General features: G+C 39.3%; 1 protein-coding gene and 1 non-coding gene across 6 annotated transcripts; both read right to left on the bottom strand.

Annotated features, from left to right (window-relative positions):
* Positions 1-1,583: 1,583 nt before the first annotated feature.
* Positions 1,584-23,970, bottom strand: LOC114282175 (K(+) efflux antiporter 2, chloroplastic-like). 5 transcript variants are annotated; one of them, XR_014362484.1, is made up of 8 exons: positions 23,441-23,969; positions 23,293-23,352; positions 23,051-23,170; positions 22,805-22,871; positions 22,678-22,726; positions 22,288-22,350; positions 11,971-12,055; positions 1,584-2,232 (listed from the first exon to the last, which is right to left on the bottom strand). XR_014362484.1 is itself a non-coding variant. In XM_082916854.1 (7 exons), exons 3-7 carry the CDS (start codon positions 23,086-23,088, stop codon positions 2,144-2,146), a joined length of 342 nt encoding a protein of 113 aa, XP_082772980.1. In that variant the 5' UTR covers positions 23,089-23,170; positions 23,293-23,352; positions 23,441-23,970; the 3' UTR covers positions 1,584-2,143. The 5 variants fall into 5 exon arrangements, 3 of the variants coding, with proteins under 3 accessions (XP_082772980.1, XP_082772981.1, XP_082772982.1); XM_082916854.1 differs by lacking the exon at positions 22,678-22,726 and having other exon boundaries at positions 23,441-23,970; XM_082916855.1 differs by lacking the exon at positions 22,678-22,726 and having other exon boundaries at positions 23,463-23,605.
* Positions 23,874-23,979, bottom strand: LOC114308934 (U6 spliceosomal RNA). Its single transcript, XR_003645638.2, has one exon. It is a non-coding gene; the product is annotated as a U6 spliceosomal RNA (small nuclear RNA).
* Between the last annotated feature and the right edge of the window lie 91 nt (positions 23,980-24,070).

Genomic DNA, 24,070 nt, shown 5'->3' on the forward strand with positions numbered 1-24,070 from the left:
TGATTTGATAATCATGACTTATTATTTGTTGCAATGAAATTCTCTATTCATTCTTTACTTTCTCTCTTATTTTAGCACTTTGTCCTTTTCCCACTCCATATATATATCATGTAATTATTAGGCCAAAACATTGGGAGTAGATCATCACCACCTTGCATAGTTTGGACTTGTATCTTTTAACGATAGTGAAGAGAAAGATGGTGCAGAGTAGAGATGGGGAGGGACTGGAGGAGTTTGGGGGGTTCCGATGGCTTGGGTTTGGGTTGATTAGGGTGTTAGGTTGGGTGGGGTTGGAAGGGGCTTGTGTAGAAGAGGTAGATGAGAGTAGCGTGAGGAAATGATGGAAATGGATGGGGAGGGGTTTCAAGTGGTGGAGGAGGGACGGGATAGGTGGGTGAGGGGTTGGTGGTGACAAGCAAGGTGTTGGGGTTGATCAAGGAGGGAGGAAATTGGTTGTATAGGACTCAGTGACCAGATTTCCAAAGCAAAAGGAAGGAAAAAGAAAGAAGAGAAGGGTAAATCAAATAGGTGATTGCCACCTCTTTATATTTACTTTTCACCTTCTCATTTTAGTTGTAATTATAAAAAAATTTCTAATTGATTTATTAATTGCAACCCTAGTGTCCTTGGGATGTAGTTCCCCAAATTGAAATTACTAAATTACACTATCCTGATGATATTTGTCCCTCCTCTTAGGCATATGTATATAAACAATCCAACGTAAACCAATCATCTAAGATACTTGTCCCAAAAAATATAGCATTTATAAGATAAATTTTACAAGTATATAATATACATATACAAAGGAAATGCTACTATGCACATCCCTTATCATGAGAACGTTACTCGAAAAACAAAGTACAGTTCATTAGGTCAAAATTAACCAAGTGTAAAAAGCTGCATGTTTAGATAGGAAATCAAAAGTGACAAAATAGTGAAAAAAACATTCTTTGTTTTTTGCAAGAAACATTTATGTATATTTTGAAAGAAATTGAAAAGCAACTTACCATGTTGCTATGGATTGTACACAAAATTTAACAATCTTACATTTTCCAACATTATCATGCAAACAAACAAGGGAAGAAAAATTCAAAATTTTCCCTTTTTCACACTACCCACTACTTCAATTCTAAAGTTTTGCACTAATCTTTCATGGTTGCTAGGAAAGCCACCACGCTTAGAGGAAAGATAATAATTCATGGATTCTCTTAGCATCAATATACTTAGGAAAAAGGATGTGGAAATTCATTTTGTAAGCATAAGCTTCACGTCGACTACTTTTTACCTAAAACGTAAAATCATATACTTCAATTCTTTTTAGCTTTTCAAAGTTGTTTTGTTGGTTAGAGTCACTTTCTCGTTATTTTGTCAACTGCTCATGCTTAAAGAAGGATACAAGTGAAGTTCAAGCAGTATCTGATTAGCATTTTTTGAAGTATTTCTATTGTATGTGAACTAAGTTCTCTTTTCAATACATATATATATATATATATACACACACACTACACATTACCAAAAACACTTGGAATAACTATTTGCCTTAACTTACAAATTGGGAGGTCCCAACTACAAGTTATAGCTACTTCATGTGAATATCACTAAATATATTTTGGGATAAATCTTTGGAGAACATGTTAAATCAATCACAAGTTTTCAACAACATCTAAATGCAATGAAAATATAGTTCCAAAATACTTTTGTTTAAATTGCTAACAAACTAGGCATTTTTTTAGGTACAACAGAAATAAAAAACAAACTAGGCCCTCTCCCTGGAGAGGCCAATCATGTCTGCAACAAGGTAACATTGAATTTCCATTGGTGGTTCATTAACCACCAAAATATCTTCAGGTTGCTCCGCTCCAAATTTGGCCAAAGCATTTGCACACAAATTCCCCTCTTTATAGATGTGGTGGATGGTGCATTCACATCCTCTGAAAATTATTTTTGCATCCTCTAACAGTCCCTTATAAGGGAATTTGTCATCTGTGGCATCCTCCATCAGCTGCACTACTTGCTTAGCATCAGTCTCAATGATCACCTCATGCATACCCTTCTGGAGCATCACTGTCAGTCCTTTATAGAGAGCCCACTGCTCCGCCTCCAAGCTTGTTCCACTGTCTAGCTTTCCATAGTAGCCACACACCTAGGCGCCTCTTTCATCTCTGAAAACTCCTCCAAAGCCTCCTCCACCTCCCAATTTCCTACTGCCATCAACATTTAATTTGATTTTTCCTGCAAGTGGTAACATCCACTGTATCAGTCTAAAAGTAGGCCTGGGAGTAATAATAGACAAGTTAAAAGCCAAATCAATATCTCTAGAGTAATCAAGAATAAATTTAACACTATCCATGCCATTACACAACTTTTTTTCAAAAATTAAAACATTTCCATTTTTTCAAATTTTCCATAAAGTGATAATGAAGACAGAAGACCATGTAGCGTGCTCATTAATTTTTTTTTTATTTTTGGAATTAGACAAAAGCGAATCATTCCAAGATAAGCTAAACATATTTCTGCACCAGGTTCAACCACATAAGGCCAGCCACACTTCTTTGGCTTTGAAACAATGTCTGAATGGTGATCCATGTCTTCCACTCCATAGCAACTAGGGCATGTAGGAATAGAGGTTAAACCCCTCCTCGATCTCATAAGGTTAGTTAGCAGCTTCCCATGTAAAAGAAGCCACAAAAAACCTCTAAGTTTTTGAGGCAACCTTACCTTCCAAATCCAGCTCCAGTTATCTTCACAACTATGATGGCCAATGATAACTTCACAGGCAGAGGCAGTTAAAAATCCTCCACATTGAGTGTTATTCCAGTTAAAACTATATGTGACAGTAGAAGAAAGAGGAGAATGAGGTGTTTCCAGAATAATAGTAACAATACGAGCGGGCAGGACAGTGGACACAAGTTCCACATTCCAACCTCCATGATCATTCAAGAAAGCACTCACAGTACCCAGCAAATGTATGGTTGGATTGGTGGTCATTAGTCATTAACTCCTCAAAAGATTTATCACCACACCACCAATCCTTCCATATATCTACCAAGTCACCACAACCAACTTTTCATTTCACCCATTTTCTAACAATATGTCTAGTTTGGAGAATGCCTCTCCACACATGGGAAGCAAGCTTCTTCTTCGGCCAATTATAGAAGGTTGTTCTATTCAAATACTTGCTTCTCAGCACATCAAGCCACAATCCTTCCTCATTACTTAAAAGTTTCCAGCCAAGTTTAGAAATTAAAGCCAGACTTTGATCTCTAGCCTTCTTTAAACCAAGTCCACCATGTTTTTTCAAAGTGCAAACAGTATCCCACTTCACTAAGTGGACTTTTTTCCTCTCAGGGGTATCACTCCACAAGAAATTTCTGTTAAGTCTATCAATAGCATCACACACTTTCATAGATAAAACAGTAGTCTGCATAGTATCAGTTGGGATAGCAGAGCTAACAGCTTAAATAAGGGTATTTCTGCCAACCAAGGACACAACACCGGTTTTCCATCCAGCCAACTTATGTTGCATTTTCTCAAGAATGTTATTAAAATGCCCTCTATTGACTCTCCCATGTAAAAAGGAAACACCCAGATATTTCCCTAACTCAGAAGTTAGGGAAATACCACATATATGGCTCAAATCTTTAACCACTCTCCTGTCAATGTTAGCAGAAACAAAGATTTTGGATTTTCGGATTTTTGGGCATTAATTTTCAGCCCAGAAATCTCACAGAACTCAGTTATAGTGGTCATAATTGTTTTACAAGTTCTCACATTGGCTTTGCCAAATAACATTAAATCATCAACAAAAAATAAATGAGTCAGACAATGGCCCCTATTAAAGGTCTTGATGCCTTGCCATTTCTTGTTCTTAGCTTTCTTAGTGATCATGTTAGACAATCTTTCCATACACATCACAAACAAGTAGGGGGAGATAATGGGTCTCCTTGCCTCAGCCCCCTTTCAGGTTTAAACTCTTGCAAGGGTTCGCCATTCCAAAGAATGGCAGTGTTGACAGAGGTAACACAACACATAATCAGTTTAATAAGGTTTTTATCAAATCCAAATTCTTCCAGAGTTAGTTGCAAAAAATCCCAAGATATATTATCATAGGCTTTTTCCAAGTCAACCTTGAGGATCATCCCACCAAATTTACCTTTCTTAGAGCTTAAGGTATGAATAATTTCCTACGAGATAATAATATTATCATTGGTAGATCGACCAGGCACAAAGCTACTTTGGTTAGGTCTCACGAGCTTACAGAGCAAAGGTCTAATTCTACTAACCAAAATTTTTGCAATGATTTTGTAGGTCACATTACACAGACTAATGGGTCTAAACTGTTTAATATTCTCAGGATTTTCAATTTTAGGGATAAGAGAAACCAGGGTATGGTTGATGGTTGAGGGAATAGAATGGGTAGCAAAACAGTTTTTGATAAATTCACACATAGATGGGCCAATCACATTCCAATAGGTATGATAAAAGATGGCTTGGAAACCATCTTTTCCAGGGGCTTTAAAGGCTTTAATGTTTTTCACAGCCCTCCAAACCTCATCATCAGGCACCACTTTCATGAGTTCACAATTCTCCTCAACACTAACTACATGAATAGCCAAGTGGTTCCAATGATTCAAAGAGATGGTAGGATTATAAGCAAACAGAGTAGTAAAATAATTGAGCACATGCTTCTTAAGCTCATCAGGATTATCAATCCAGACACCACTAGCACCCTTCAGTACATCAATTTTCTTTCTCCTCCTTTTAGTAAAGGTGGTGAGATGAAATTTTTTTGTGTTTCTATCACTTTGGGTGATCCACTTAGATTTGGATTTTTGGAACCACAAAAGTTCCTCTTGATAGAGGACTTTGTTATATTGAGTAACAAATCAAGTTCTAACACATGAAGGTTATGGGAATAAGTAGTTTCTTGGGCTTTCTGGATTCCTTCAATCCTCCCAAGTAACCATCTTTTCCTCCAAAATATGTTACCCAACACATCTTTATTCCAAATGCTAGCCTTGTGAGCTAGAGTATCAAGTTTAGTCATTAGGGAGGTTTGGTTGTTAGACCAATTTTCCTCCACCACTGTGTGGAACTCTTCATGAGAGATCCACGCAGCCTCAAATTTGAAAAGTTTATAAGAAGGGTTAAAAGGTACCTTGAGTGAATATCATCATTGGGGAGTGATCAGAATAAGTTCTTGGGAGGTTTCTGACCAGACCTTCAGGGAAGCTAGTTCTCCACTCACCGTTGCACATAGCTCTATCCAAACGAACCATTGTATTAGCCCAACCTTGTCTATTGTTTGTCCAGGTCAGCCTTAGACCAAAGGAACCCAAGTCCATTAACTTACAGTTGTTCATTTTTTCTGAGAATTTGTTTATTCTTCATTGATCTTGGCTGCTAGATTGGTTTGAGCTCCTTGCAGAGTGTCTCTTTTCTGAATGGCTAGCAAAATCATTAAAATCTCCAGCTATCATCCAAGGTGCAGAATTATTTTGAGCAGTGTGTTCCAAACTGGCCCATAATTCTTCCCTCTTATTGCTGATAGGACTTGCATACACTGCTGTGAGAAGCCACTCAGGGTAATCTTGTTTGGCAATCCTAGCTGTGATGAGTTGAGAACTGGCTTCAGTGACTTTAACATTGACTAGATTGGGGTTCCAAAGCATCCATATTCCCCCACTTCGACCAACAAGATCAACATGGGCTGAAGTAGTAAATCCCATCTGGTTGAAAAACATACCCATGGAAGCCAACTCCACTTTTGTCTCCATAAGAACTAACAAATCTGGCTTGCGGATCTGTACTAATTCACTCTAATTTCTTTTGAACTTTTTGTTTCCCGCACCCCTACAATTCTAAATTAGCAAATTCATGGATGAACTGTTAAATTTGGGTGGTGACATATGGTCAACAATGCCCAGAAGTTCCTTTGCTTTCTTTAGGTTGTCCTCCATGGATTCCAAAGCCATTACCAATATCATGTGACGTTCCTGACCCACTTTGATTTTTTACTTCCTCTATCCACCCTTCTGAGACAATGCAGTGAAATGCTTCTTTCCTTGGTGTGAGATACACCATCACTCTGTTTTGACTCACTCTGAGTTGTTCCATGGGGTAGTTCTCTCATTCGGCCTCCATTCTTGTCTAGTGGTTTTCTGGTCTTGGCTTGGGGTTGGACTTGAAGGTTGTCTTGTTGCAGAAGAGTGTCTTCAGTAGTGGTGGGTGAGGGAGTACCACTATGAATGGATGGGATGGAAGTTGACATCTGAGCCAGTGTAGTGCTGTTTGAGTTCTGATAGCGTGTCTGTGGGTTCTGAACCTCTAATCCCAGTCTAATGCCCTCTCCATTGTTGGCTTTAGCAGCAGCTTGGGAGTTGTGTGATGTATTTTCCACAATTAGGCTAGTGTTACTCTTAAAACGGAAGCGCAATTCCTCATTGATTCTACTAGGTTAACCTTGGTCTTTAACAGGCTCGCCTTTTTCTCTTGGACTATAAAATTTGTTGCCCAGTTGGGCTTTGTTTCCTCTATTAATCAGCGGCCCTTTGGCTTTTCTTCTTTGGTTTGTGACTGTCATCCAAGGCCTATACGTGGGTTGGCCCAATTTAGAATCTGCCCTTTCCTGGTTTGGGTTTGGGCTTTTGCCCATTTGGTCTATTGTCTTCTCTATTGTGTCGCTGGTGCGTTCTTAGGGCTGAGCCGCCAACGCCGGTGGTTGACGATCACTACAACTTTCTTGGCGATGCCCTACCCTGCCACAAGAGAAGCAAAGTGAGTAGAGGTGTTCATATTCTACTCCATAAGTATACTTACCAATGGTAAAGTGAGAGATCAGAGGTTTTCGAAGATCGATTTCAATGCACACACGAGCATACTTTCCCCGGGCTGCCATGGCTGTGTTGATATCAACTTTCAGTGGAACTCCCAAGGCTTTAGCTATATGAAACAAGACCTTTTCATTATAATACTCGATGGGTAGATTAGGAAATCTAACCCAGATCGCGGTGGTATCCTCCTCAGCATCATCAGACTTAAAATCTTGTTGCCATTTCCTTACGGTCACATAATGATCCAAAACAATCCAGGGACCACCTATATAAACCTTAGTATAGTCCTCAATCATGTCAAATTTTACTATAAAAAACCCATTCCCGATATCCAATGCTTCAAAATCTACTTGCAAAGCCCAAAATTTTGACATTTTCAGCATGAACAATTTATACCCTATGGTTTTCCCAAGCAGATGCACAATCAAGCATTTTTTCCATGGTTCCCTTACCTTCTTCAGAAGAGTCGAAGGAATTCTGATAATGCGGATGCCACTATTATTATCAATACCATCCTTACCTCTTTCCTCCATTGGTTCATCAGTATTATTATCCTCCTCATCAGAGGATAGTACTTCCACATCGCAATCAAAATTTTTCTCATTACCATTCTCATTAAACATAGATCTTAAGAGTGCCTGTTTGAAGGAGCGGTTGCCAGAGGTACACATCTTAATATCCGCTGATTCAGGGTTAAGCTCCGTGATCTGGTTCTAATTAACATTGACAGCAGCCAGGTCATCCACAAGCAATCATGGGGTACCCCTCCCGAAATCTCAGGCTCCGGTATGGATTCATTCATCGTTTCATCCTTTGAATTAGATGTGCTTTTGATCTTGTTTGTGCTCCTGATCAGATGATCTGCTTCCTTTGTAGAGCATCCCGTTTCCAGCCGTTGCTCGCCGGAGATTGAAAGCTTAGTAATGGTCATTTTCTTAGAGAGAGAAAAAGCTCAGCAAGCACAAACTAGGCATTTTTACAAACATATTAAATGCAATCAAAATTCAAATAACATAATTAGCCCTATAATTTTAAAGCCAAACTAAGATGAAATATTTTGCAACAAACCAAGAACAAGTCATGGAAGCAACAAAATGGTTACAAAATACTATATTAATTAATGTAAAAATAGATTATTTCATTACAAATGTCAACTGAGATATATAAATAGTAAAATAGAATAAAATTCTTACAAAGCCTTGCTTCATTCGTACAAATTTTGAATCAGTGTGAGCTAGGAGAGACTGGAATACAAATTCAGAGAGAGAAAACATAGTAAAAAATAGGGAAGAAGAGAGTTTTAGAAGAGGGGGTTTCAAAAATAATCAGAGGGAGGCATACCTTGTTGATTGCTTTTCAAAAAAAAAAATAAAAAAATCCTTTTTCTTAGAAACCAAACAGAGGCTCACTGGGTTAGATTAGGGTTTTAAACAGAACAACCATTTCGGCCTAACCCCACAACATGACTAGATTTCATATTTCTTAAACATTTTTTTGTTTTGTATTTTTTTAGTATAGAATGGTATTTGTAACCAAAAATTGTTATGAATGAAATGAAGGTCTAATGCATAGTGATAGAGTAAACTCAAACCATTTAGACATTCTTGTTTGGTGTATGTCCAACGATATATGTAGGATGCATTTCTCATACGGAACCCTTACCCTTACACACGTGGCATGTCTGTGTATCGGATACATCATGTGGCTTGACAAATTATTAATTATTATTTTTTGCAAGACATGTTGGGAACACTTCATGGACACACGTCCTATGTCTAGACAAGTCTCTTAGAAAACTGATTTGGAGTCAAAGTAAATATATGGAAATTGATGCTTCTCATATCTTTGTGCCCTAACTTAATATTCATATACATAGCAAATAAAAATATATATAAAATAAATAAATAATTCGTATCCCTCATGTTCGTATCTTTATTTTTTGAAAATTTCATGTCCCATGTCGGTACTCATGTCCAGGTCTCTTAGGTTGCGACTATGAAACCTAAAAGGATACGCGAAAGCATTTTACTTTCAAACTCAAAGATGCTAGAAGACTATCTAGAATGATTTGAAATAATAATAACAATGTGTCACAAACTCAACTGAGATATCAAATCCATTCATACATTAGCACCTTCTTGATATGCCAACCAAATGGAAAACCACAAATATAAATTTTTTACTTTAAGCTCATATGACGGAAATCCATCTCTTGGGTTGTGTTTGGATCATGGATTTGGGTTTCCAAATCCCAACCCAAATCCATGATCCGATCAGAGTCTTAGTAGATTGCATAATACATATGGAAAATCATGGGTGCCTAAAATTTTGGATTTTAAGTTTTAGGAGACCTAAACCTCCAAGATTGTCCTAAAATAAATTTTCCTTCAGTATCAACTTTAAGGAGAATTTACATTGCACACACCTTTTAGCTATGACATCTATGCGCATATATGCACATTTAAACAAGTAATTTATGTCTCACCAAATATGAATCCTATTATATGGATTACAAGCCCAGATGCATTTGTAACCACAATATACATTGATATTCTATATATATGATTCTCATGTTCGCCTAGTTACAAACCAAATATTCATATTAAGAATGCTCACTCACTGAAAATAAAATAAAGTCAAGTTTTTATTATGTGGGCCCACATACATGTTTGAAGGAAAATGTTTGGGACCCCCTTTGAGGATGATCCCCACACCCTTAAAGTGATCCTGGCCCTCCATGTATGTGTGGGCCCACTTATGTATGTGTGGGGTCCACATCATGAGTAGTTTAGATTTGTGGGAGTCTTGTGGGGGTGAGGTCTCAATCATTGCTCCATGTTTGAATCCAATACCCATGAATTAGTAAAATTAAACAAACAAACAAACAAACAAAAAAGAGGAAGTAAAGCTTAGCTACATAAACCATCAACTATAAAACAACGCCTAATTAGTACACATTAATGTGTGTATGGGAGGGAAAATTAGATAGTAAAATTTGCAAGAAAAATATTTAGTTCATAGAGAGGAAAACTTGATTAACAGCTTCACCAAAAGCCACAAATGCGAACTCTTCACTCAGAGCAAGTAGAAGGCCAACTCTTATTGCAAATATGATTGAAATACCAAAAAGTCTACCTACTACAGCAACCAAAATAGTCTTGCCACCAATTAAAAGAGCTAATGTCTTCATAATTACTAGAAAATTTGAAACAAGAAGTTTTGGATCAATAGACATTCCAAGTTGAAACCCAAAGAACAATTGTCGTAAACCAGAGGTAACAGAGTAACTATTCCTGTTCATCAATACAGTGATCATATCGATTTGTTAAAATTGATAGCAATCTATTCGCATGGACAAGAGTACTTTTTTCATTGCTTCGGTAAGAAGATTGGTATTATACGACTATCATTAAAGAAAGCATGAAAGTGACTAAAAGATGCAAGGTGACTCAAAAAACTGGGAAGACTGCATAGAGAGAGGATCTATTACTTGTAAAATTGATTTTCTTAATCATTATCTTCTCACCAGATCAATAAGTAAGTTCCATAAATAGAAATAAGATTTAATAGTTAAATTAGATAATAAATGAATCTTATAGAAAGAAGTAATTTCCTACCGTCATGAAGAACTGATCCAATAAAAGGCCACGATATGGAGCAATATCTGATTCAACCTGTAAAGAAAATTCCGTTTCCGCAAGAAGGAAACTAGCCAAAAACACTCCCAATGCCATGGAAAGGCCAGCTTGTTCCACTTATAATAAGAAATACATACACTTTACACTACAATGATAAAGAGTAAAACTCAATAACACATCAGTGTACCCTAGCTGTAAGGAGACTAGTCCCCAAAATAACAAGGAGTGTGTTTGCAGAGAATATCTCAGCATTTTGATTCTCCGCAACTTGCTTATGAATTGGCCGAAGTAGTTGAAAGTTAGCATAAGAATGACTAATATCAGAATTTCACAAATGCTTAAGAAATTTCAAAATTCTTTTGCTTGTGCAGTCAAAAGCTACATTATGGTTATGCATAAACTCAAGTAGACAATATCATGGATCTTCATCTTTGATACAACACACTTGAAAAACTTAAGTGATTCGTGATTAGATCAAGATTTAATTGTTTCAATTCCCAACCAATTAAAACCCACAATCTAAATCATCAAGCACGTACGAAAGTGATTTAGATTATTGTTTCAAAAAACAATGAATCGACACAGACGATTTTTTACGTGGAAAAAACCACAATTGAAGCACCTTCAATTGTGACCAAAAATCACGGGCGAAAGGCCACAAATCAATCCACTACTGAAGAAAGAAAGATTACAAAGATACCAAACAAATTACCAGAACTGCTTCCAATTTGTCTTCAAATCTTCTGTATGTCTTTCACCGCAACCTTCACACGAAATTGATTAACTTGATGTTAAATCCACAACATTAACTGTCGAACAAACGACTACACACAGCATCAAACTCCTTTGATTACTCTGTGCTTGAATCTTTGAATTCCACCGAAGAAGAATACTCTCAAAGAAAAATCAAACAAACTCCTTGATGTGTGCTTATAAGAACATGAGTCAAAACTCAATCAAACATCAAGGAAAACCACGAAAAATATCCCAAAAGAAAACCCTAAGACCCTTAAAGAAGATCTAGGAAAAGTAACCCTAGAGTTGGAGCAACAAGTGAATTTATAGAAGCAGAGATCGCGCGGTTCGCTCGAGCATGGAATTGGACGCTCGAGTGGGGACTCTATATCGCGTGTTCCAAACCAAGGTTCACGCTCGAGGGGAAGATCCCACTCCCAAGCGTAAAAACACATCACTCAGCACTTTTGCAAACACGCAAAATACTGTGAGAGGGTAAACTCCGCTCGAGCGTCACTTTGTCCGCTCGAGCGGGAAGACTAAAACTGGAAAATTACAACTCGATTAAACACTCAGTTTTTCCATGGATTTTGACAACAAGGGTCCTAATAACACTGATGATGCATGATGATATGTTTTATTAAAATTTCTTGAAAGAAGGATACTTGTCAAGAAGTTAATGATATAAATTGCGTCCTTAGGCATAAAATGTTGTTTCATCACTTAGGATATCATATTTATGTTCAGCAACACAAAGAACTCACCAAGCGCCCTCCAGCAATTATGGCAGTAATTCCAAGCCTTCACAGCAAGTAATCCAAGAGCTTCAGCACTTGCTTGGAAACCAACCTAAAAATGATCGAAAAATTATCCATAGTAACAACAAAAGAAGAGGCAGCAGCAATAGCACTGGCAGAAACAACTAGAATAGCAGTTGCAGCTATCCTACACAAGTTGAGACCCTAAAGTGAAACAATCTTCAATAATTATCAATTTAGCATAACCAGATAGGAAACAAATATAGATAGCATCATATGCCCAATAGTGACTGCAGATGAAAGGGTGATATGGCAGTTGGCTGCTATAGCGATCCCGGTTTCTTCCTGTCATTTATTGTATTCCGGACTTAGGTTCCGTGATTGTTTGTTATTGTCTATATCTTGTTCCATCCTTTAATTCCTTATATTTGAGTTTTGAGATGTGTTGGGTAAGTTTGACGCAGGTTGGCTGTGTGTTGAAACAAATGGTTACTGCCCAGGTTTTGGCTTCTTCGCTCGAGCGAGGCTTTTTGCGCTCGAGCGAGCCTTGGGTATTTGCTTCTTCTCTCGAGCGAAGGTTTTTGTGCTCAAGTGAGGATTGAGGGTCTTTAGGTTTTTTTTCAAACGCAGTTCCCGCTCAAGCGAGCTTTCTTACGCTCGAGTGAGGTTTGTGTTAGTTGTCTCTTCGCTCGAGCGAGGACTCTTGCGCTCGAGCGTGCGCCTGCGTCTCTGTTAGACCTAAAGGTTGGTATTCTTCGCTCGAGCGAGATTTCTTGCGCTTGAGCGAGCTCTGTGTTATCAATTCCTTCGCTCGAGCGAGAACTCTGGTGCTCGAGCGTGCTTCTGCGTTGCAGACCTAAAGCTTTGAATTGTGTGCTCGAGTGAGACTTCTTGCGCTCGAGCGAGGTCCTTTGATGTGTTTGGTCGCTCGAGCGACAAGTCCTTCGCTCGAGCGAGCCTCGCATATATTAGATCACAGCTGCGGTTTTCTTCTTCACTTTTTGATCTCTTTTTATCTCCAAACCCTAATTCGACTGTCTCTCTCTCTAAAATACCCCTTCTCTCTACAACTACTCTTGATCTAGAGTTCTTCTACCCTATTTCTTTTGTAAAAAGGGTGGAGTATTGCGTGGGCTACATTTTGATCCGTAAAAGCTTGAGTTTGGAGCATCTTTGGGTTCCTCTTTTCATCTCCTTTAAGCTTCTCCATTTGAGGTAGGGATAATCTACTCATTTCTATGAGTTTTAACATAAATATTAGTCATTTTGTATAAATGGTGAGGTTTGGAAACTTTTGGGAAGTTAGGGTTTAAAATGTGAAGTGTTTGAAAGAGGGTTTCTATTATTTGAGTTCCATTGTGTAAGTGAGGTCTTGCGATGGAGTTATTCTATAAAATCGATGGGATTGAACCTTAGGGTTGATATTGGAGGAAAATGAAGAAATGCCCTAATTTGTATTTAATAAATATTTTGTAGAAATAGTAAAATAATTGTGAAAATATGAAATTGGATTGAGGATCATGAAATTAGAGGAAATTGTGATTGAATGGTGTAGTTGGATCGATGAATCACTCACCTATGGAAAAGTTGATAAATTATCTATTTGATAGATTGATATATCTGTTTAGAAATATCTGTTTTGGGCTATCGGTGGAGGATAGCCATGATTGTTGTGGAACTGCATGATAATTAGGTGAATTGAAACTAGTCAATTGGAATATGTCATTGAATATGATGGTTGTATATAAACATTGAATGTGTGATTGAGTTGGTCATGGTATACGACAATTTGTTTTAAATACATTGTATATGTATATTGTTTGTGAGGAGATAGGGGATGTACTCCATTGTTTGGGAGGAGATAGGGGATGTACTCCATTGATAACTAAGTTGGCCAGAGTATCCAGGGTGAAAGTCCCGAAATCTTATATACATCTAAATGATGTTGGTGATTGAAGTGTTGATAATATGAGTTGTAGTCTCATTTTGAATTGTTTGGATAAATAATGTATCATGTTAATGATTTGATTTGGATAAAAAAATGGAAATGGATTGAAACACGGTTGTAAATGTTGATTGGTTATGGAAAGGATGTACGTTAGTTTACATGTGTTAAACATTTATCAGATGCTAATGTTTTAATTATTTCTCATATTATGTTTAGCATATCTTTACTGGGCATTAGCTCACCTTACTTGGGACACCATTTTCAGGTAGAGGTGATATGCCACCTCCAAGAGTATAGCTTGGGAGGTTTTGGAGCTGAAGGCTTCATTTGATGTTTTGTCAATATTTGTACTTAAATGTAAATCTAAGCTGAGGGCTTTACTTGAAAAAGGGTTAGAACTCTTCTTTTGTGTAACCAAGTAACAACTTGGAAAGATGTAAGCCCACGGGGCACTTTGTTATTTTGTAAACATTTGTTACTTATATGAAATACCCTCCGTAATACTAACTCTGATGAATGGAAATGTGACATATCTATCATGTATATAGAACGATTAAATGATGGGTTTATGTATTATTTTGAGGGCGTTACAACTTGGTATCAGAGCGTACTGGGTTTGAATACTTTAGGTACGTGGGGAGTGGTTTGTACCACAACGGGTTTGTCTCGCTTGTTAGAGACTTAAGTGTAATGTTATATGTTTATATGATAACATGCTTATGTGACTATATGGGTATGGAATTTAGTTTCTAAGATGTTGATCGAGTCCATGGGTTTCTGGGAGTCCTGTTGGAAAGGCACTTGATCATTGCCGTTTCTAGCTGGAACTCTAGCAACGCCACGGGACAGTCATTATCCGAAAATAAAATTCGTAAGTGTTTATGTGATTATGTGCTTAAGTGGAGTGAATTACTGTTGTCCATCGTATTAGGACGCGAGTGAAATAGCTTCGGCACATTTGTGAATGTGCTAATATCTTTGTTACCTTTATTAGGATGTCAGGGCGAGGTCGTGGTGGTAGGCGTGGTAGGCCTAGAAGACAGGAGATGCCCATACTGGATGAAATTCTGGCACAGGAAGAAGGAGTGGGTCAGGCCAATGTGGCTGAACCGATTGGTCAGCAGGCCATGGACGCCTTAGCCCGTGAAATGGCCGGAGCATTGAGGGAATCTATGGACATTCTCAGGGCTGAGAATCAAGTCCAGGCCCAAGTAGCTGAGGCAGGGCCCTCTTTTCTAAAGATGGAGTTCTTCCGGTCGAATCTAGACGAGTTTTTGGGTGACCCTAAGGAACCACTGAAGGCTGATGAGTGGTTGGAATAGATGACAAAGACGTTTAAGATGCTTTGCATCAAAGACGGAGGTTTGAAGGTGACTTTGGTGTCCTTCCAGTTGAAGGGAGAAACGGGTCAGTGGTGGAAGTTTGTATAGGGACGTATTGGAGGAACTTGGGAGGCTTTTGTTGATGCCTTCCAGGAGACGTTTTTGCCTCCCACTATTAGGGAGAAGTTGAGGGACCAGTTTTGTCAGCTCAAGCAGCTGAACACACAAGTGGCCGAGTTTGAGGCTACATTCACCAGTTTATTTAGGTTTGCACCTGAGTTAGTGGCGATTAAAGAACGCCGCTGTCTGAAGTTCGAGAAGAAATTGAGGATCGGACTCATGTTTCGAGTGGCCGGGTCCATGATTAGAGAGTATGGGCGCCTTGTAGAGGCTGTAGCCGATCTTGAGACTATTATGCATATTGAGGAGGAGAGGATGAGGGGCTCTAGATGGAGTCAGGATGGCCAGGGGGACGGTAAGAGGCAGAGAGGTTCTAACCCTAGCAGTCCCAGGGAGTGCATTCGAGGTCTACCTTTCCAGTATTGAGTTTGGGTTCTGGGAGAGGCAGCTAGGAAGACATCACCTGTTACAAATGTGGTTAGTTGGGCCACAAGTCTCCAGCTTGCCCGCAGAGGGGAGGAGGGCAGAGGGCAGCGTGCAGCATCATCTTCGGCTCGTTCTCAGGGGCCAGAGTCAGGGCAGAGGCCAGCCGCTCGCTTGTTATCAGTGTGGGCAGGTGGGGCACCTGAAGAGGTTTTGCCACAGTTGGGTGGCACACCTGGTGCGTCTGGTTTGAGACAGACACAGAGTCACCAACCAACGCAGTCAGTTCAGGCCTCGAGGGCCAATCAGGGAGCCTCTTCGGCTCAGTCTATGCAGCAGTCTTATGTTTCGAGAGGTGAACAAGTAGATCAAAGACCTACCGGGCACGTGTATGCTGTTACAGCGTCGAACCTTGTATCGGCTCCATCAATAGTGAGAGGTACCTTTTTGTTTTACAACTCGGTTGCTAATGTGTTAATTGATACAGGTGGATCCCATTCCTTTATATCTTCTGCATTTGCATTTGTTTTGGGATTGGAGTTGGCGCAGTTAGCATCTCCTATTTGTGTGGTATTACCTATTGGCGGCGAGATGGTTTTGAAACAAGGGTGTCGGGGTTGTGATATAGAGGTTGCCGATCGCTGGCTTCCATTTTCTTTTGTAGTGATAGATATGTCTGGGTTTGATGTGATTTTGGGTATGGATTGGTTATCGTCATACTGAGCTATTATAGATTGTTACCATTAGAGGGTTACTGTATGTACCTTGATCGGAGATTGTTTTCATTTCTTGGGAGATCGAGTTGGTAGAGTCTTACCACCGGTGTATGATCCACAAGGGCGGAGTGAGCTGAGTTATCTTCTCGCTAGCTTCATGACTAGTGAGTGTGATGAGACCCGAACTGAGTTTCCAAGAGTGGTCTGTGAGTACTCGGACGTCTTTCTTGAGGATCTTATTAGTTTACCACCCTATCGAGGGATCGAGTTCTCTATTGACATAGTGCCTAGTACGACACCGATTTCCATGGCACCGTATCGTTTTGCCCCAGCCGAGTTGAGTGAGTTGAAGATTCAACTCCAAGAATTGCTAGATAAGGGTTTTATTCGCCCTAGTACTTCGCCTTGGGGAGCACCGGCCCTCTTTGCTAACAAGAAAGATGGGGCTTTGAGACTTTGCATTGATTACTGAAAATTGAACTAGGCTACGGTTAACAATAAATACCCTATGCCTCGTATAGACGATCTGTTTGATCAATTGAAAGGATCCCGTTGTTTCTCTAAGATAGACTTGAGATCGGGTTAACATTAGTTGAGAGTTAGGGAGAAAGATATCCCGAAGATGGCATTCTGTACGCAGTATGGCCATTATGAGTTTCTGGCGATGCCTTTTGGGCTAACCAATGCCCTAGCTGTGTTCATGGACTTGATGAACCGGATTTTGCGAGAGTTCTTAGACCGCTTCGTAGTCGTCTTTGTGGACGACATTCTGATTTATTCACCCTCTGAGGAGGAGCACGGGGAACACTTGCGAGTGGTGCTTGAGTTACTTAAAGCCCATAAGCTGTATGCTAAGTTTGGGAAGTGTGAATTCTGGCTAAGAGAGGTTAATTTCTTAGGCCATGTGGTATCCAGGGAGGGGGTAACTGTAGATTCATCCAAGATAGAGGCGGTGTAGGATTGGGCACAACCTATGAATGTCTTTGAGATCCGTAGTTTCTTGGGGTTGGCCGGGTATTACCGTCGGTTTGTAAAGGATTTCTCCAAGCTAGCTTCGCCTTTGACTAGATTGACGCGGAAAGGGGTAAAATTTGTACGGATTGAGACTTGTGAAAAGTCGTTCCAAGAGCTTAAAGTTAGACTTACCACCGCTCCAGTCTTGGTTATTCCGGAGAGGGGTTTGGGTTATGCAATGTATTGTGATGCCTCACGAGAGGGTTTGGGTTGTGTATTGATGCAAGAGGGAAAAGTAGTAGCCTATGGCTCACGTCAGTTGAAAACACACGAGAGAAATTACCCTACTCACGACCTAGAGTTGGCAGTTGTGATATTTGTCTTGAAGATCTGGAGGCACTGTCTGTATGGTGAGAGATTCGAGGTGTTCTCGAATCATAAGAGTTTGAAATACCTGTTTACATAGAAGGACTTGAATTTGAGGCAGAGAAGGTGGATGGAGTTCATAGAAGATTATGACTTCGAGTTGCATTATCATCCGGGAAAGGCCAATACTGTGGCCGATGCCCTAAGTAGGAAGTCCATTAGTGATGTAGCTTGTATTGCTATCCGAGAATGGGAGATGTTGGGTGCTCTTGGCGAGTTTGACTTGCATCTAGGCGAGTTTGTTGAGTCTGCGGCCTTGTCTTTTGTAGTTGCACAACCTACACTTGTGAATCGAGTGTTAAAGGCGCAGAAGGGTGACTTTGAGGTAGAATCCCTCCGGGAGAAGATCTCCGGTGGAAAGGTAGAGAAGGGTTTGACTGTGTATCCTGACCTAAGTGTGAGGTATCGAGACCGCTTGTTTGTACCGGAGTCTTGCCGAGAGGAAGTACTCCGAGAGTTTCACCATTCACGCCTTGAGGTGCATCCGGGAGACACAAAGATGTATCATGATCTGAGTCACCAATTTTGATGGAGGAGTATGAAGAAGGATGTGGCAGTGTTTGTATCAAAGTACCTTGTCAGCAAGTGAATGCTGAGCATCAGAGGCCAGCGGGTATGTTGCAACCCTTGCCTATAGTCGAGTGGAAATGGGAGCACGTCATGATGGATTTTGTTGTGGGTCTTCCGAGAACTCAACGGGGTAGTGATGCCATTTGGGTAGTGGTGGACCGGTTGACTAAGTTGGCGCACTTTATTCCTATGCGCGTGAGAGATTCGGTAGATACCTTGCCGACTTGTATATTTGGGACATAGTGAGGTTGCATGGGGTTCCAGTGTCGATTGTCTCTGATAGAGATCTACGTTTTACTGCTAGGTTGTGGCAGAGTTTGCAGAGTGCCTTGGGCACTAGATTGACTTTTAGCACGGCTTACCATCCTCAGACTGACGAGCAGTCCGAGCGTACTATTCAGATACTTGAGGATATGCTTCGAGGTTGTGTCCTTGACTTTAAAGGGTCGTGGGAGAGACACCTACCCTTAGTGGAGTTTGCCTATAATAACAGTTTCCAATCAAGTATTGGCATTGCACCGTTTGAGGCCTTGTATGGCCGACCGTGTAGATCTCCAGTGTGTTGGGCTGAGGTGGGTGATGCACCCTTGTTGGGCCCGAAGTTGGTACGAGAAACGACGAAAAAAGTGGCACTTATTCGTAAGAGGCTAGTTACAGCCCAGAGTCGCCAAAAGAGTTATGCTGACCATAGGAGGAGACCTTTGTCATTTGAGGTGGGTGATCACGTCTTTCTGAAAATATCACCTAGACGGGGTTTGATGAGGTTTGGGAAGAGTGGAAAGTTATCCCCTCGGTTTATTGGACCTTTTGAAATCCTTGAGCGAATTGGTGAAGTTACCTATTGTTTAGCATTACAGCCGCAACTGTCCAGAGTGCAAGGCGTGTTTCATGTTAGTATGCTTCGGAAATATGAGCCGGATCCATCACATGTATTGGATTGGACCGACTTAGAAGTAGATAAGGATGCCCCGTATGAGGAGAGACCGATGAGGATCTTGGATAGGCGGGACCAAGTCTTGCGAGGCAAGGCAATTCCCTTGGTCAAAGTATTGTGGAAACATCACGGAGTTGAGGAAGCCACTTGGGAACGTGAGTTAGAGGTCCAAGAGAAATATCCGGACTTGTTTGTTAATGTTTGACCATTATTGGGAATTTTGTTTTATGGACGAACTCTAAGAACATTGTATATGTTTTGGACTATGGAAGTATTGTAATTGTTAAATATGTCTCGGGAAGGTGAGTTTACTTTAACATTGTATATGTTGAATGTGTCTTAGAAATGCAAATATGTTATTAACATTGAGTATGTTATGGAATTATGGAATATGTGTATTGAAATTTGTTGAATTTTACTAGAATGCATGTTGATAATGTATATGGAGCCATATATTGTAAATTGTTCTCTTGAGAAGAGATGGAATGACCGGTGAATGGGTCATGATGTTGAGTATGGAATTATAATCATGCTGAGAATTGAAAAGATCACAATTTTGAAACCTATATAAATTTCGGAGACGAAATTCTTTAAGGGGGGGAGGTTATAGCGATCCCAGTTTCTTCCCGTCATGTATTGTATTCCGAACTCGGGTTCCGTGGTTGTTTGTTGTTGTCTATATCTTGTTCCATTCTTTAATTCCTTGTATTTGAGTTTGGGATGTGTTGAGTAAGTTTGAAACAGGTTGGCTGTGTGTTGAAACAAATGATTGCTGCCCAGGTTTTGGCTTCTTCGCTCGAGCAAGGCTTCTTCGCTCGAGCGAGCCTTGGGTATTTGCTTCTTCTCTCGAGCGAAGGTTTTTGCGCTCGAGTGAGGATTGAGGGTCTTCAAGTTTCTTTTCAAACATAGTTCTGGCTCGAGCGAGCTTTCTTGCGCTCGAGCGAGGTCTATATTAGTTGTCTCTTCGCTTGAGCGAGAACTCTTGCACTCGAGCATGCGTCTGCGTCTCTGTTAGACCTGAAGGTTGGTTTTTTTCGCTCAAGCGAGATTTCTTGCGCTCGAGCGAGCTCTGTGTTATCGATTCCTTCGCTCGAGCGAGAACTCTGGCACTCGAGCGTGCTTCTACGTTGCAAACCTGAAGCTTTGAATTGTGCGCTCGAGTGAGACTTCTTGCGCTTGAGTGAGGTCCTTTGATGTGTCTGGTCGCTCAAGCGACAAGTCCTTCGCTCGAGCGAGCCTCGCATATATCAGATCACAGCTGCGGTTTTCTTCTTCACTTTTTGATCTCTTTTTATCTCCAAACGCTAATTCGATTGTCTTTCTCTCTAAAATACCCCTTCTCTCTACAAATACTCTTTATCTAGAGTTCTTCTACCCTACTTCCTTTGTAAAAAGGGTGGAGTATTGCGTGGGCTACATTTTGATCCGTAAAAGCTTGAGTTTGGAGCATCTTTGGGTTCCTCTCTTCATCTCCTTTAAGCTTCTCCATTTGATGTAGGGTTAATCTACTCATTTCTATGAGTTTTAACATAAATATTAGTCATTTTGTATAAATGGTGAGATTTGAAAACTTTTGGGAAGTTAGGGTTTAAAATGTGAAGTATTTGAAAGAGGGGTTTTCTATTATTTGAGTTCCATTGTGTAAGTGAGGTCTTGCAATGGAGTTATTTGTGTAAAATCGATGGGATTGAACCTTAGGGTTGATATTGGAGGGAAATGGGGAAATGCCCTAATTTCTATTTAATAACTATTTTGTAGAAATAGTAAAATAATTGTGAAAATGTGAAATTGGATTGAGGATCATGAAATTGGAGGAAATTGTGATTGAATGGTGTAGTTGGATCGATGAATCACTCATCTATGGAAAAGTTGATGAATTATCTGTTTGATAGATTGATTTATTTGTTTAGAAATATCTGTTTTGGACTGTTGGTGGAGGATAGCCATGATTGTTGTGAAAACTGCATGATGATTAGGTGAATTGAAACTAGTCAATTGGAATATGTCATTGAATATGATGGTTGTGTATAAACATTGAATGTGTGATTGAGTTGGTCATGGTATATGACAATTTGTTTTAAATATATTGTATATGTATATTGTTTGGGAGGAGATAGAGGATGTACTCTATTGTTTGGGAGGAGATAAGGGATGTACTCCATTGGGTAGGAGGAGATAGAGGATGGACTCCATTGATAACTAAGTTGGCCGAAGTGTCCAGGGTGAAAGTCCTGAAATCTTATATACATTTGAATGATGTTGGTGATTGAAGTGTTGATAATATGAGTTGTAATCTCTTTTGATTTGTTTGGATAAATAATGTATCATATTAATGAATTGATTTGGATAAAGAAATAGAAATGGATTGAAACACGGTTGTAAATGTTGATTGGTTATGGAAAGGATGTACGTTAGTTTACATGTGTTAAACATTTATTGGATGCTAATGTTTTAGTTATTTCTCATATTATGTTTAGCATATCTCTACTGAGCATTAGCTCACCCTACTTGGGACACCATTTTCAGGTACAAGTGATATGCCAGCTCCAAGGGTATAGCTTGGGACGTTTTGGAGCTGAAGGCTTCATTTGATGTTTTGTCAATATTTGTATTTAAATGTAAATCTAAGCCGAGGGCTTTACTTGTAAAAAGGTTAGAACTTTTCTTTTGTGTAACCAAGTAACAACTTGAAAAGATGTAAGCCTGCGGGACACTTTATTATTTTGTAAACATTTGTTACTTATATGAAATACCCTTTGTAATATTAACTCTGATGAATGGAAATGTGACCTATCTATCATGTTTATAGAACGATTAAATGATGAGTTTATGTATTATTTTAAGGGCGTTACAGCTGCTCATCAATACATGTGGTACGATAACCTTAAAGAATCAGTAAGAACTTTTAACCCCCCCAGATGAATTCGGTGAAATAAGAGGAATAAGTATTAGCAAAACCACAGCAGCCAAATCCTGGAGGAAAGGAACAAAAAATGAAAAGCCAATAAAAAAACTATAGAACCAAGTTCAAAAGAGACACAAACAAAATCAAATCACATAATATAACCGAAAAAAAAAAAAAAATCATCAAGGGACACTATGAAGGTGCAATCACATATGCTAATTAAGGAACACATACAGACTAATAACTTATTAACGCATTATCTTTATTTCTGCTAATTCAAGCATCTTAAATGTATGTCTTAGATTATAACACCTAATGGGCGGACATGGTGCAAAAGCATCGAATCCGAATTGTGTTCTACATTACACAGGTGTATGTAGTTCCAAAATGTTCACCTTTAAGACAGAATTATGGCACAATACAGTCGCGTGGTATTAGAAGACACTGTAAATTCCACCAAAAAGCAATTCATTCACTTCATAACAACCAAGGTCAACATAATTTTTGAGACCACACAGGTACCTGGAAAAGCAAAACATAAAATGTAGCTCCCATGGCGTGACATGCTCTCACTTCATTCCTGCAATACCTGTAGAAAAAATACAATAAAAATAAAATAAAATATTATAAAATTATTCAACTGCCTAATAAAAGCGTATCAACCAACAAATTTTGAGTCCTGACTACTTGATCATAATGGAACAAAGTGGAATAAGAACTAAAAATGGAATGGCGTGAGAACTTACAAAGCTGCTCATTAACTGTTACCTGAAGGACAACAGCAGTGGAAGATAATGCCAAGCCATTCCCAACGACAATTGCAGCAGGACTAGGCTGACCAGCAATAAAGCGACAAACTAAGCCGACCACCACTGCTGTCACCAAGACCTGCATTTATTGAGCACATTAAAAAAAACAAAACTAAGATTCAAATACATCGATGCACATAAAAGTGCTGGCTTGTGGTAAAACACAATTGATAATATTTGAAAAACAAGTTTTCCAATCACCTGAGCAGAGCCCAAACCAAAAACATATTTCTTCATAGAACTCAGTCTTTCAACGGAAAGCTGCAAAATGAAGACAAAATACTTAGCTTTTCTTTTTGTTATTAGCAGATCAAATGTCATGGCAAATAGCTGTGTTAGAGAATCTAACTTCACGGTTTGATGGATTCTACCTCCAGGCCAATATTAAACATTAAGAAAATAACTCCAAATTCAGCTATTGCCTTTGTTCCATGTACATGACGAGTAATAGAGAGACCATAAGGTCCAATCAAGATGCCAGCAGTCAATTATCCAAGAATAGGACTGCCTAAACATTGCAATTTGCAACAGATAAAAAAGACACATCATCAATGAAACAAATAAAACTCCAAAACACATATTAGAAGAAGAAAATGGCCAGAAAATACATGCAGATGATGGCTGAGTTCAAGAACAATATGATTGTTGTTATCAAATTCATTAAATTGTACTCCTAACAATTATAGAGTTCTACTTCTAGAATAAGTTTGCAAAAGCATAATCAATAACAAACAAGGATAATGAAACATGAGCTATGAAATGCCAAGCAGAAAAGTCTGGATATAAACAAGTTCTGATAGTGGCATTTTGTATGTCATCCTCATGCAGGAACCACGCTAATCCTTTATGTACCATTCCAAATTTATCTGATACTGTATAGGAAACAATCATGAAGTGCATGTACCTTATATATCCAAACATGAAATCATGCCACATGCTGCAACCATCTTACACTAAAGAAGAAGTCAAAGATGAGGCT

The sequence above is a fragment of the Camellia sinensis genome, chromosome 2 (genome assembly GCF_055761805.1).
Source record: "Camellia sinensis isolate YWXY chromosome 2, ASM5576180v1, whole genome shotgun sequence".
NCBI lineage: Eukaryota > Viridiplantae > Streptophyta > Magnoliopsida > Ericales > Theaceae > Camellia > Camellia sinensis.

Excerpts from the sequence above, each read along its gene's own strand:
- LOC114282175 (XM_082916854.1), bottom strand. The coding sequence starts at position 23,088 with ATGGCTTGGCATTATCTTCCACTGCTGTTGTCCTTCAG. Across the intron at positions 22,872-23,050 it reads CCACTGCTGTTGTCCTTCAG|GTATTGCAGGAATGAAGTGA; the intron begins GTAACAGTTAAT and ends TTTTTTCTACAG. Across the intron at positions 2,233-11,970 it reads TAATTGCTGGAGGGCGCTTG|GAAAAATCAAATTAAATGTT; the intron begins GTGAGTTCTTTG and ends TACCACTTGCAG.